General features: G+C 41.1%; 3 protein-coding genes across 6 annotated transcripts in view; 2 read left to right on the forward strand and 1 right to left on the reverse strand.

Annotated features, from left to right (window-relative positions):
• The window catches only part of LOC115176363 (protein tweety homolog 1), a 31,372-nt gene extending 30,082 nt beyond the window's left edge, over positions 1-1,290 (forward strand). For all 4 annotated transcript variants that reach the window (XM_029736339.1, XM_029736340.1, XM_029736342.1 and 1 more), the window contains one exon: positions 105-1,290. In XM_029736339.1, the coding sequence (XP_029592199.1) occupies positions 105-188 (84 nt within the window). In that variant the 3' untranslated portion in view covers positions 189-1,290. The remainder of the gene's footprint in view (positions 1-104) is intronic.
• Positions 1,291-1,368: 78 nt separating this feature from the next.
• On the reverse strand, positions 1,369-3,865 carry LOC115176364 (josephin-2). The gene is made up of 5 exons (XM_029736344.1): positions 3,572-3,865; positions 3,208-3,336; positions 2,845-2,970; positions 2,379-2,573; positions 1,369-2,031 (listed from the first exon to the last, which is right to left on the reverse strand). The coding sequence occupies exons 2-5, from the start codon at positions 3,327-3,329 to the stop codon at positions 1,920-1,922; spliced, it is 555 nt and encodes a 184-aa protein (XP_029592204.1). The 5' UTR covers positions 3,330-3,336; positions 3,572-3,865; the 3' UTR covers positions 1,369-1,919.
• Positions 3,866-7,686: 3,821 nt separating this feature from the next.
• On the forward strand, positions 7,687-14,156 carry LOC115176647 (ubiquitin-conjugating enzyme E2 S-like). Its single transcript, XM_029736786.1, has 4 exons — positions 7,687-8,190; positions 9,535-9,682; positions 11,500-11,690; positions 11,879-14,156. Exons 1-4 carry the CDS (start codon positions 8,188-8,190, stop codon positions 12,236-12,238), a joined length of 702 nt encoding a protein of 233 aa, XP_029592646.1. The 5' UTR covers positions 7,687-8,187; the 3' UTR covers positions 12,239-14,156.
• The last annotated feature ends 935 nt before the right edge of the window (positions 14,157-15,091 follow it).

The raw sequence follows: 15,091 nt of genomic DNA on the forward strand, positions 1-15,091 counted from the left end.
GATTTCTTGTTTTCTTGTCTCCCTTCTCTCTGCACACCCTCCTCTGTGGATCTTCAATGGCGACTCCCCCATATCGAATCAAAACGCTGTTTCTGAAAGTACAGTACTCTCCCAGCATGCTGACTGGTTATGGGGGTAGTCAAACACACCCCAACTCCACCCATTCAAGGAACCTGTATTCACGCTAATTTTGTTTGGTTTAAAAAAGTACAGATTTTTTTTTTCTCCCCGTTTTCTTATGAATGGACACTTTACTGAGATGAAGAAAAAATAACTAATACCCAAAATATGAGCTTTAGATGTAAATTGAAGGTGCCTAACATCAGTACCAACAAGGTTGAATGGCCTGCTGTAGAACCTCACAGTAAGCTAATGTCAGATAGATACAGTAGGTAGCATGATTATGAAGAGGTCTGAACCAGGTTCACTTGGTCAAAGTCACCCCTTACAATCCCCGTTGTCTGTCCAGTGTCAACAGTTGCGCGGCGAGCCAGGATGGTATTGACGTTATGACATTGTAGTTCTATGTTTTTTAAATGTAGCATCAATTTATTTTCACTTTTTTATATCTATATCTTGTTGTAGAGAAACACTGACACATAGAAACAAGACACATTTTTGGGTGAATGAATATGCAGTCTCTTCACTTGGTATTCAACATGCAATTTTTATTTGATTTACTTTTTATAGGTGAAAATTCTGTACCTCCCTTGTATTACCTTCTGATACTATACATTTCACTGTTGATGACATTATCTAAATCGGGGATGGGCAACTCCTGTCCTTGGGGCTGGAGTCGTGATTAAACTAATTGCATTCTAAACTGAAGATCATGATTATTGGAGTCAGGTGCAGAAGGGACACCAAGTCCCCAAGGACTGGAGTTGCCCATCCCCTCATGAAACTTTGCTCTTAAAAAGAACATTCAAGAGAGGGCTATAGTACTTCCTCTCTGTAGGCTGAATGGTGAACTACAACTCCCATCCAACCCGATACCATTAGAGAACTACAAATCCCATGCAATGACAGTAGGCACATAGCAATAAAACTCCTGCCACTGGTGCTGCAGTAGCCCTACCGTAAATAGCAATAATAACTATATAGCAGTGGGTTTCTGGGGTCTTTATAGGATGTTATGTAAATATGCAATGTCAGATTTCATTGAACACCCTCCTTGCCTACTGACCTTGTTAACCCTTGAATTGCGTTTGTATGGTATAATCAATGCTCCTTTTGAATGGCATCCTTTTTCACTCCAGAGTCTAATATAAATAAAATAATAACAATGAATAAAGTTTGGCCTTGTTTAAGTCACTCAACTGTGAATGAACTGTACTGCTGAACCTCTGAAAGACAACGAGACACATCGTTACATATAAATAACATTTTCTTTATATCCTCTGTGTGTGTAGTTTGAGCACGTGTAACAGAAAGACAGTGCTCCCATTCACTTGGATATGCATAGTTAGATGTAGACGCAGACAGAACACAAACAGAAGCATTATTTTCACACAGTCAGGTGTCAACATGACATCCAGTACCTCCTCTGTACCTCCTCAGTGCATAGAATAAAGACAAACCAGTTCTAACTGGTCTACCTCGACAGTGCAGTGCACAGCCGCGTAAGAAGGAAAGAGGATATAGATGCAGTTGTAGTGTAGAAATCCAAACAATGGACAGTAAACTGTTACAAACAAGCCATTTGGGAGAGAAATCCCTCGTCATCTTAAATTCTCTTCGGAACTTTGTGTGTGTGTGTATAAGAGTGCCCACACTCCTCAGCAACCGGTAATGCATTTCCTGAAATATGTACTTTTTGTTAAGCGTCTCTTGTTTTCTAAAAATGTTATTTGTTTTTCCAGAGTAGAGCAGGAGTTTGAGTCCCATGCTGAATGAATGGAATGCTCAGGCCAGAGGAATCACTTCCTGAGGTCATCAGAGTTCAGCCAGGTTCCGTACTCCTCCACGTCCCTCCTCACAACTAGGAGCATCTCTGCCACGTCCAGAGACAGCTGTTCACTGAGAAATGTACTGAGAGAGAAGTGGAGTGTGGTGAAGGAGAGAGAGCAATTGGGAGAGTGAGAGAGACTGGTTTACAAGAGTGCAAAGTACAAACAGACACTGTGGTAAGCCCATGTGACCACTCCTCTAACAGGATGAGATCGAACTCTAACTGACTAGTAGTCTACCACAGTGAAATTGTGGGCTGCGTTCAAGAGTTCCTGACAGGATTACTATGATTTTTTTTTTTTTACAGAGGGACATTTCTGTTTGTAAACAACAAGCATGACAAGTTGAGCTTAAAGTTGGATACTGGGTCTTTGATTAGGAGTTGTACAATACATGTCTGCATAGTCGTCGTCCCTCCCTTCACTCACCGGAGATCTGCTTCGTTCCCGATGCAGACAGGGCTCTTTAGTTTGGAGTCGAGGTTGTAGTAGTGTCCATTAACCTGGCGCACTGCAAGCCAGTGCCGCCGCTTGACGGGGAGGGACACAATTCCGAGAGAGACACGTGACGGAACGTTCAGGATGAACCCCTGGACCTTGTCAACACAGAGACTCTGTACTGTTCTGAGGGAGAAATAGAAAAAAGGGAAGGAGATTTTGGGTTAAAATCAACAGAGCCACAGTGGTGGTGAAGGGTAGGAACAGTGATGAACAGTAGGAGTAGACAGAATCTGTGGCGAAGTTTCCTTATCAGTAGATTTTCTTTGGTCAATAAAACTGTAGCTCTTCGTGACCTGTAGCAGTACTTGGTTGGATTTGAATTTATTACACAGGTGTATTTCATTGCCAATCATCTCTTCCGAATCTGTCTGGCCCTGAGGTATTGAAGTCTGACCTGCGTTTGTCCCACCATACTGCAGCCAACTCTCTGCTCTGTAGGGCAGCCATGATGACGTTGACGTCATAGTTGCCTGTGCCCAGCATTGAGCGGTGAGGGTTCACCACACATTGTGGAGCTAGCCTGGGAAAGAGGGGAACATGGTAAAAACGGATTCACATGCTCTTGGAACTCATGGAGAAAGTGTGTGGTGGGTGCTCTTTGGATCACAGGCTAATAGCAGTACTTGATGATTTACATGCAGAGATTGCATATTGAAGAGCCTGTGTGTTATCATTGACACAAAGAACCCTGTTTAGCCAAAACACCGCCCCCTAAAGATGACATTACACACTCATCGCCTGACCCAAGTGACCTCACCGCTTGCAGATATCATCTGCCGTCTCCTTGGTGAACACTTGTTCTTGCAGAACGTTGTTCAGAGCATGAATGGCGCACAACTCCAGTCGCTGCTTCTCATGGAATACCTCTCCTTCGCTCATAATAACCCTGTTGATAGACAAAATACACAAAACATAAGCATGTTGACTGCAGCTGTCCAATATATTGTTGAATATATGAACTTAACAAAACAGTGAAAAGGGAATGAATGAAACTCTTTCCAAGGGAACAAAACAATAGCTATCTCCTCTGTAATACTCCAGAAAAAAACAAGTACATTCGAAGTCCAATAGAATGCTTCATTTCATTCAATTATTAGCTAACTAACTAGATCAGTCTTTACCGTATTGGAAGTTGTCCGCAGTGTAATGGCCAAATAAAGCGGTGTATCAAAGTCAGTAATAGTTCTTTCGGTGCTCTTATTCCACGACTAATAAAATGTACCTAGTGTACACGTAAATCTATTATACATAAACTTGCTGATTGTGCGATTTTACGCTCACAAGAACATGCTAGTGAACTCTAGTAAGAATGGGGAAAAACCGGAAGCTTGATTGTTGTTGTTCAACTGTCACGCCCCGTAAATTGGAGCGAGCGTAGTTTTTGTCCTCGCTGAATTTCTCTGCAACGCGCATCAGGCTATCCAATCAGGGATTAGTGCGCGCTGAAAGCCAGGAACTATGCGTGGTGCCAGCAAAGATGGCGCGCCTGGAAAAGCCCATAGACTTAGATAAACATCGCATCATCGTATATGTACCATTGTGGTGTTTGTGAGAGCAAGGACAGCGCATCTCCATTTCGAAGTAGTCCATTTTCTATGATTTGGTAAGCAAACTGAATTTGTGCATACCACTGAGATATAATAAGAACTGAAGACTACATCCAAGATGTCCGCCCGTTGTTTTCAAGGTAATCTACTCACTTTCGCATACGTTGATTAATTTCATGGACCGTCTATATCTGGGATGCAACCGCACAAGGAGCAGCGCAAGCAGGGATGACGTCATCACATCATCCAAAAACAGAGCAGACATTTGATGAATATAAAATGTTAATATCTTCGGCTGTGAGTGACGGAAAAAAAACGGCCTCAGCAACAATTATTGAAAATGAATTGAATGTTTTGTTCACAAAGGAGATGACTAAGTGTCTTATTAAGAATTTTCTAATCTGACTTCTCTATGTGACAGTGTATGGAAATTGTCTTTCTGGGCCGGGTGTACGGGACGTTTGAGTTAATATAGGCTAATGTGATTAGCATGAGGTTGTAAGTAACAAAATAAATTCCCTAGCCATACACATATCTGATATGGGCAGAAACTTAAATTCTTGTTAATCTAACTGCACTGTCCAATTTACAGTAGCTATTACTTTGAAATAATATCATGCTATTGTTTGAGGAGAGTGCACAATTATGAACTTGAAAATGTATTAATAAACCAATTAGGCACATTTGGGCAGTCTTGATACAACATTTTCAAAAGAAATGCAATGGTTTATTGGATCTGTCTAAAACTTTGCACATATACTGCTGCCATCTAGTGGCTAAAATCTAAATTGCGCCCAGGCTGGAATAATACATTATGGCCTTTCTCTTGTATTTCAAAGATGATGGTACAAAAAAAAACGCGTGTTTTTTTTCTTTGTATTATCTTTTACCAGATCAAATGCGTTATGTTGTCCTACATCAATTTCACATTTCCACAAACTTCAAAGTGTTTCCTTTCAAATGGTATGAAGAATATGCATATCCTTGTTTCAGGTCCTGAGCTAAAGGCAGTTGGATTTGGGTATGTCATTTTAGGCGAAAATTGAAAAAAAGGGTCTGATCCTTAAGATTAAACTGCGGTACAGAAGCAAAACTGTGGGAGCAGTCAAAACCATGCTTCTTGACCGGAACCCTGGCCACTTGGTGCATACTGCCACCTGGAGTGCGTTGTTTCAACAGGTATAAAGCTTGCCGATTAACTGCCACCTGCAGTTATGGAATGTTTGTTCACAAGTATAATGCATTGGCTGATCCCTCCTGGTGACCTGGTTGGAATTATGTGATCCTTCCTTAACCCATAGGAAGTCCCACCCAGTGACTACTTCAAAATGGTGAAAGTGCTCAATGGCGCTGCCCATTCCAAATAGACATTTGGGCACTAGAGTCCTCTATCTATCTCTATGGGAAAAGTCACAAACATCCTGTCCAAATGAGCGTTACAAGTTAGTGCCTTAGTATAAACTGTTTAACTGTTTAATGTAAATAAAAATGATTGAATGACTTTATTGTATTTTATTGTATTTTTACAACATCGCAATTAAGAGCCATAAAAATCACATTTGACAAAAAGTATTTGCATATGACACAAGCAATCATGTCATTAATCGAAAAATATTTTCTGATTGCAGAAAGGAACACAAGGGAAAATGTCTGTGCTCTGTTTTCCTACAAATAATTCGAAGAAAACATCCAGAACCAGAATCTAAAAATAAAAACACGCAGACAATGTAGTGATGAGGCGCTCTCTAGTGGTCACTAGAAATACTGCAGGAAAAAGTCTCAGTGGGGGTGGAAGGCCAAAACTTTCCCTTCCAAAATGATGGATACTAGGAATAATATAAATGTAATGTTACTTGGAATGTACCTTTTCAAATCTCGAGTGTATCAATGTATCTTGAGGATGGCATTAATAATCACTCATCTACATTCATTTACTTTTAAATAACAGGCAATATTCTGTGTCTGGCACATGGTAGGCACTTTCCCACTCTGGCCTTTGTGACCATAGTTCTCAGGACGGTTGGTCAGGGCCAGGGGCTTTCAAATTCAATCTGAGTTGATGTCCCCACAATCACACATTGATGTCAGTAGACTGGGGTTGGCAGGCTGTGATGTTTTCTGTTTTTTGTTTGTACGGAAGCAACACTTACATTAGATTTGCTGTGAGCTGTAAAAGTTTCCTCCATGCAGGTAATTCATGTGATAAGAGTCTTACAAGTACAGATAATTAACCCCTTATTATAATGTTGGATGCTAGTGCTTGATGGTTTGGTACCTTAACCATGAGCAAATAAATGTTTTACCTAATGCAACAAGGGGTTACGTACCCGGGTTTTATTGTGCTGCTTACCAAAAGTCATGAAGAGTGAAAAGGTGATTTGTGGAAGATCCTAAAGAATTATGTGGACAGGTTTGAGAAATAGCTACATTTGTTGTAATGCCTTGCAATGGATGGCGTTATGTGTGAACATTAGAATGACGACCATATTGTTACACAGAGTTGCTACTGTTGTAATTCCCAAGCATATCTAACATTTTGACTAATTCTCTCATTCTAGCCTGGTTGCCATCTCTGTGTCTCTGCTCATCTATTACATTCCACTCCTTGCCAAAGCAAATGACAGGAGTGGCAAGGAGTTCAATGTTAGCTAAAAATAATAGTACCTCGAATAATTAAATGAAAATCAAATCACATTTTATTTGTCACATGCTTCGTTAACAACAGGTGTAGACTCACAGTGAAATGCTTACTTACGGGTCCTTTTCCAACAACGCATAGTTAAAGATCAAATAAAATAAATACAAATAAAATAGAAATACAAGGAATAAATATGCAGTGAATGACGAGGGAGTACCAGTACAGAGTCGATGTGAAGGGGTACAGCGTAATTGAGGTAGCTATGTATTGTACATATAGGTGGGGGTAAAGAGAATAGGCAACAGAATAGATAATAGACAGTAGCAGCAGTGTATGTGGTGAGTGTGTGTGTGGCGTCAGTATGCATATGTGTGTTGGGGTGTCAGTGTAAGTATATGTGAGTGTGCATAGAGTCAGTGCAAGTCAGTTAAGAACAAATTCTTATTTACAATGACGGCCTACCCAGCCAAACCCTAACCCAGACGACACTGGGCCAATTGTGCACTGCCCTATGGGGCTCCCAATCACGGCCAGTTGTGATACAGCCTGGAAACGAACCAGGCTCTGTAGTGACACCTCTAGTACTGAGATCCAGTGCCTTAGACTGCTGCACCACTCAGAAACCTCTTTGGTTTGGGGTAGAAGCTGTTCAGGGTCCTGTTGGTTCCAGACTTGGTACATTGATTTGATTGGTACCACTTGCGCCAGCAGAGAGAACAGTCTTTGATAATTTGTTAAGCCTTCCTCTGACACTGCCGTCTATAGGTATACTGTATGGTAGAGTTAAGTTCACTGGGGTTAGGTTATATTGAAGTTTAGAAAAAAGTTTATATTGTGTGCGGCTGTCTGTCAAGATGAAGGCCTACCCTCTGGGTGGGTATGAGTTTTTCAAACGCACCTATGGCTTGGAAGCATTTTTGACATTTTCGACTTTGGATGGCTGGTGGAAATGTCAAGTATGATGACGACAGAGCACCTACGATATGTGATTGGTCTTGTTGGTTAAGTTGTTTGTACACGTGTTGTATGGCTAAAGTGCCGATTGGTCAACACAACACAATTTCATTTGGGAGATCGTAGTTGTGTTTCGTGTCAACGAAAATAGTAGCTGGCTAGCTACTCTAGTACTTGGCCACCACATAACTTTGGCTAAAAACACTTTCTTCCAGTAGCTCGCTTCCCTTCACTGCATACGTTATTTACCCCAAAAAGCAGGCTCTTTTTTTTTTTTTTTTTTTTTTTAGCAGAATAACGAATTGGAGTTTACGTGCTATCAGTGTATCTGAACTTTTGAGGAGAATCATTTCAGCTAGCAAGCTGCAGCTGGCTAACGCGTTAGCATAATAACTTGATCGCTTGCTTGGCCATTCGAGATCTAAATAGTTGGCGATAACTGCATTTATTAATTTATTTGAGGTGTCGTGGACCACTTTCTCGTCAATCAAGCATAAGCTGTAAGCATTTATTAGTTGCTAGCTACCGTTGCTATTTAGACAAGGATTACAGAGTTAGCTAGCCCCAGTCACCTAAACACTATTTTTCTCCGGAAGACATGGTAAGTTAAAATTGTTTACAAACACTTTCAGAAATGGATACAATTATTGGTTATTTAGCTAGCTAACAAAGCAAGTCAAATTGTTTTCCAGCTTTTTAGCTAACGTTAACTAGCTAACTACAGTAACGTTACTTAGCCGAGACCTAATTTAGCTAACTAGTTAAGTTGGGTAGCTAACGTTAGTTGGTTGTTTGCGTGCTATAGTTAACTAACTGGCGTTAGCTGATATAACGTTAGCAACGATTGTCTTTTGCAGGGTAGTTCAGTGTTGACACTTCTCCCGAACACAATTTAATTGGAAAACTGTCCAACATAAAGATTAACCACTAACTAACTTCTCCACTATTGTCAGCAAATTATAATCATAACGTTAGCACACCCCAAAGTTGGCGTATGTAGATAGCTATGCAAGTTAGCTAGCTACCTAATGATGATTTTGGCTGGCTACCTACCTAATGTTAGCTTGCTAGCTAGATATCTTATTTCCTCTCTTAGCTAAATTGATGAGCTGTAATAAGAACTACATCAATATGTTACACGGTTGGGCGATTTAATGGTACATTAGCTATTTGACTTCACAATGTGAACTAGTCAGTAATTGTAGGCAGCAATGCTACCATTAGCTAGCTTTCGGCTAACTGTTAATTCGCTAGTTAGTTACAACCTAGCTTTATTTGACAAAGACAGAATGGCTAACTTGATGTCCGTTTTGTATGGCAAGGAAATGCTAATACAATATCTTAATTTTGACCGGTTTGTACATTTATCAATGGAGTAAACTGCCAGACGTTGGCTGAAATCGCAGTTGTCAGTTGTGACACACAGATTATCCACTGCACTCTCATGATATTATCGTGAATCACCACCTGGCCTGTACTGTAGCCGACTCAACACCACGATTTACAATGGAGTTGAGCAGCGACTAGTGTGGGCAAACTGGAGTTCCTTAGTCCCGTACAATTACGTTTTTATCAAAAACTACTGATTTGTAGCATCCAAAGAATACCCCGCAATTACGCAGAAATGTGTGTAATTGTGGGCTATTCTTTGGGTGTTGAAATCAGTATTCATTGATAAAAATGTATTTTGTGACTAAGGAGCTCCAGTCTGTTCACACTAATCGCAGCTCATCTCCATCATAAATCGCGGAGTTGAGTTTAATCGGCTACAGGCCTAAGGCTTATCAGACAGTAGATAGCTACATTGATTCTGAGCAACCATTTTGGTGACAGCTTTACTGAAATTGTCCCTTACTGAGATTTTCTATAGTATTTATCATATTTGCACCTTTCCGTTGGTAGTGGGACAGAATAGTAATGTATGTGTGTGTGCCCCATTTTATAGAACTCCAATGTAGAGAACTTGCCGCCCCAGGTTCTGCGTCTGGTGTACAAAGAGGTGTCTGCACTAGCTGCAGATCCCCCTGAGGGCATCAAGATCTACCCCAGCGAGGAAGACATCACAGAACTCCACACAGCCATCGAGGGACCAGGTAATGCATACCTCTGTGTCATGGGAAATGTTTTGTCTGCCTAGGGAAGCTGTAACGTAGAACATGCTTAATGCTCGGGTTGACATTAAGCTCTCAAAGGTACTTGTCCATCGGGCAAGTACAGGCAAAGGTCATGGTCACTTGCCCAAAAAAACGAAAATGGTATTTTACATGTACAAATGTTAAAAAAATTCAAGTACCTTTCATTTGAACTTTGTTTGAATGAGTCAGCACACTTACGACACTATTCAAACCCCTTTTTGCATAAGTTTCATGCTAAATCTGTAAAGAAGTTCCCTTAAGGCGTCAGCATGCTTCAGTTCAGCTGGCGGTTAGCCGAAGTCGGCTAGGCGAACCAGACGAGTGTGCTCGCATACTCCCTTAAAAGACCTTCGCTTGGAAAAACAAGTAAAAAGCAGAAATAGTATTGTTTGTCCATTGTTAAACGCCATAGCCAGTATACACTTCCTCAACATAGTCAGAATTAATCTAAGAAATCTGTTAATAGTTTTGACGTTTTTGACAATGATGTTTGCAGTATTTTGCAATGAAACATTTTCATGAAAACGAGTCATCTCTCGTTGAATGACAACCGACTTCACTGAAGAATCCCTACTGTTGGCCAATCACTGACAAAGGGGTGTAGACTTCGCCTACTTACTCTGACAACCAACTTTGGCTTGCCACAAGAAAAAATGTGCGCCCGAACAACAACAAAAAAACGTACCGAAGTCCAAAACTAACACAAACGGCACAAAATATTGTCTTAATTTTTGCACAAACTCTTCCGAACTGTTTTGGCTGGGAAGCATGCAGACAGACGCCTTGACTCTGACAGACTTCTGATGAAAAGGGTTAAAGTGTGTGTTAAAGTATGAAGTAATGATCACACATGTAAAATACTCCATAGAGGCATGAAATTTAAGTCTCCGGTACTTTTTAGACAATAGTTCTGAAAGTAGCGACCAGGTTAGACCTCAACTATGCTCAGATTACACACTGGCTAGCTAACACACTACTAGAGGCAGTTGGCACAAAGGCCTTAACATTTTATTTAGTTGTCCAATCTTCACTGTTTGAACTGGAAAACACTTAGGCCTACTTGAGTTGCAAGGTAATTTGACAAATTATGGACTCCTACCGCCATTTGAGCACTGACATTTGCTACCAAAACAGGTGTCTTTCTCATCAATATCACTGCACGTTTAGCCTCCTCCTGTTTTAACAGGGTGTAATTAGCTTATTATTGGCTATTTGCCTTCATCAAAACAATGTTTTTGTAACATATGTCCATCTGACCTATTCTAAATGACAGACTAGCAGTTCGCTAATAGACCAGATGCATTTATTTTTTTCAAATCTGCAGCTCGTAGTTGGAACACGTTTCCCTACTTTAATCAACCAGTCCATTTTGAATTTGTGATAAAGCTGTCGTGATTTGGCAAGGAATGTAGCTTGTCTACAGTTTTGTTTGTGTATCTCATCTGTTAGATGTATTTTTATAAGCAGTAATTTCTATAGTCTTAATGGGAGCTTGGGTGCGTTTGTGTAGAGGGAGCGGTCGGATCTGAATGGAGTGAGATGCGTAATAGAGGTGAAAGAGAATGTAGGGAGAACTGTGTGATCACTTGGCTTGATTTATTTTTTTGTTGAGTCGCTTATGCACATGAACAAATGGAACACGAGTCGACGTGAATGAACGCTTGTCTTCAGGACAAAAGGCAGATTCTACCTTACCAACTGTTCAGTTTACCTACTCTGGATAACCGGTAATGTCAACCCCCGCTTGATGTGGTTTATTTATTGTGCTTCAATAGAAGGAACCCCGTTTGCCGGGGGTGTTTTCCGGATGCGCCTGGTCCTGGGGAAGGACTTCCCTGCTGCACCACCAAAGGGCTACTTCCTAACCAAGATCTTCCACCCTAATGTGGGCCACAAGGGAGAGATCTGTGTCAACGTCCTGAAGAGGGACTGGAGGGCAGAGCTGGGACTCAGACATGTATTACTAGTAAGAAACATTTAAGCATCTCTATGGGTGCTTCTTAATTACCCAAAATAGCAATGGGTGAAATAAAATATTGTATCTGGTTCATTTTATATTCTTAACATTTTGTGTAGTCATCTCTGCTTGGTTCATGGAAACCCTTGAAATATACCCTGATGACTCACTGGTGTTCATTCTCTCTCTCCCCTCAGACTATCAAGTGCCTTATGATCCATCCCAACCCTGAGTCGGCTCTCAACGAGGAGGCGGGGCGTCTGCTCCTGGAAGACTATACAGAGTATGCGTCCCGTGCTCGCCTCATCACTGAGATCCATGCCATGGGGGGGCACGGGGGGACGTCTGGGGTGCCCCAGGACCCCGCCGATGGCCCCCAGCCCAAAAAACACGCAGGGGACCCTACCAAGAGGGCGATGGGGCCAGGGGTTGCCCCCTCTGCTGCTCTGGGTAACGGAGCCAATGGAAGCAGTACTACCTCCAGCAGTAGTAGTAGCAATAGTAATGTTGTAGGGAAGAAGAAAACTGATAAAAAGCGAGCGTTGAGACGACTCTAATGCTGCATGGAGTCTTGTGTGTGTGTGTGTATGTGTGTATATATATATATATATATATATACTGAATATTGTTCCTCTTTCCCAGACTCTTTCTATCCCCCTGGCTCTGTACTGTCCCTTTTGTACTCATTGCATCTTGTATCCCTGTTCATTCCTTATTGCCATATATTCTCCCAATCCCCTGTGGATAAATCCATTTGCATTCAATTACTTTTTGACAGCACCCCTTTTTGATTTGAATGAAACCTTCCATACATATTTGTCCATTGAAGAAGTGCTCAGAAAGTCAGTTTTTGGACCTGAATGCCAAAACACAAAAGATAAAGGTGCTCAAAGTTGACCCCTTTTGCATACCCCACCACACAATGAGACATCCATGTCTACGTCACTGGAAAAGATAAACGGTTGCGATTTGATATATTTTTAAAGCTTGCAAACAGGGTTGTCAGACTACTAGGTAATTTCTTGGTAGGGTGGGGTATGCAAAATGGGGCAACTTTGAGCACCTTTATCTCCTGAATGTTTTTGGCATTTAGGTCCAAAAAGTCACTTTGACCACTTCTTCCATGGGAAAACATGTATGGAAAGTTGTTTTAAAACAAAAGGGATGTTGTGAAAAAGTGACTGAATTGAAATGGGTTCACCGCTGTGTGTTAGTTGTCTCCATGGTTCCTCACTGTCATGATCTGAGAGAGGTTTTATTGGGTTTCATACACAGCACTAGTGATTGTGTGTGTCATACAGTAGCTAGACTGTTTGAGCTTCAGTCTGACTCATCTTCCCTTTCTGAAATTAGGCTTCTTTCTGTTCAGTGTTCACTAAACAAAATGTCTTTAGATATTTTGCAAAAACAGAAAATGCCTCTTTCTTTCCCCACCCCCTTCTTGACATGGCTCCTGTTGCTGAAATGGTACTGTGTACTGCCCAGCTAGCCTCGTGTTGGGAAACTGGTGAGATGTTTTGTCATGTCTGAGTTGAGTTACCTTATACGAAATCAGGTTGTCGGAAGGGAGTCAGGATAGAGGACTTATTAGATTATGCAATGTTTTTTGATTCATAGAGTGAAACACAACATGATGAGATGGTCATTCATTGGGTAGTCAAATGAGGAAGCAATAATGAGCAGTTTTCCTAGAAAAGGTTTGTCTAGTAGTGGTCGAAATGTGATGGACACGAAGGGAGCAACATTTGGTCTGATTATTACTTCTAAACAATTATTTCACCCCTATTGTTTTGTAAATGTTTATCCCCATGTATGACTATTCTGTTTTTGCATTTTTACAAAATTGTCATTGTTTATTCATTGTCCAGTATTTGCCAGAGTGGTTTTAAAGTGACATGTCTATATTCAGATGTCTTGGTGCCTGTATGAAGTAGGTTATTGTCCATACAGGATTAGGTTAGGGTGCAGGATTGTGCATATCATTGATTATTAATTATATCCCATATATAATTATGGATATTTATTTATATGGTCTTAGCGGCACATCTGGTCTTTAGTACTAATTTGCCAATAGTGTACCTGTGAACCTTTTATTGTTAAACGTTTTTCATTTGATTTGTATGGATCAAATACCTGCTCCAGTCGTATGCACTGTCCAGCTCCTATCCTGTTCCCATATGGGCCAGAATTGGAAAAACCAATGTATTTGTCAATGGGGAAGCCTCACCAGATTTGATAGAAAAGACCTCCCCAGTCGATGCGCTCCTCTGGCTGGGTTTCCTGGGCATGTTTTCTCCCTCTGATCTAAATGCATGTTGGCACCTATATTTCCCAGGGAAACAATCAACAGTTGTCTTTTACTTCGGTGGGAGAAGGTGCCTGGGAAACAGTCATTGTGCGAAACTGAACGGGTGGGTATTTTTGTGTCCATTTTAAGTTATTTAAATTAATAAATTAGAAATATTTGGGATAAAATGTTTCCTTTAGTTATTTATTCAGTGTTGGTAAGATATTGAACATATTATGGTGTGAATACCATTGCTCTCTGTGGTACAGTAGTATAATGACGGAAGGGAGATATCAGAATTTCAGAGAGCCCTGAATGTACAGTGGGGGGGGGGAGTATTTGATCCCCTGCTGATTTTGTATGTTTGCCCACTGATAAAGAAATTATCACTCTATAATTTTAATGGTAGGTTTATTTGAACAGTGAGAGACAGAATAACAACAAAAATGTTATAAATTGATTTGCATTTTAATGAGGGAAATAAGTACTTGACCCCCTCAATCAGAAAGATTTCTGGCTCCCAGGTGTCTTTTATACAGGTAACGAGCTGAGATTAGGAGCACACTCTTAAAGGGAGTGCTCCTAATCTCAGTTTGTTACCTGTATAAAAGACACCTGTCCACAGAAGCAATCAATCAATCAGATTCCAACCTCTCCACCATGGCCAAGACCAAAGAGCTCTCCAAGGATGTCAGGGACAAGATTGTAGACCTACACAAGGCTGGAATGGGCTACAAGACCATCGCCAAGCAGCTTGGTGAGAAGGTGACAACAGTTGGTGCGATTATTCGCAAATGGAAGAAACACTAAAGAACTGTCAATCTCCCTCAGCCTGGGGCTCCATGCAAGATCTCACCTCGTGGGGTTGTAATTATCATGAGAACGGTGAGAAATCAGCCCAGAACTACACAGGAGGATCTTGTCAATCATCTCAAGGCAGCTGGGACCATTGTCACCAAGAAAACAATTGGTAACACTACGCCGTGAAGGACTGAAATCCTGCAGCGCCCGCAAGGTCCCCCTTCTCAAGAATACATATACATGCCCATCTGAAGTTTGCCAATGAACATCTGAATGATTCAGAGGACAACTGGTGAAAGTGTTGTGGTTAGATGAGACCAAA

This window comes from Salmo trutta, chromosome 37 (assembly GCF_901001165.1).
Source record: "Salmo trutta chromosome 37, fSalTru1.1, whole genome shotgun sequence".
Lineage (NCBI taxonomy): Eukaryota > Metazoa > Chordata > Actinopteri > Salmoniformes > Salmonidae > Salmo > Salmo trutta.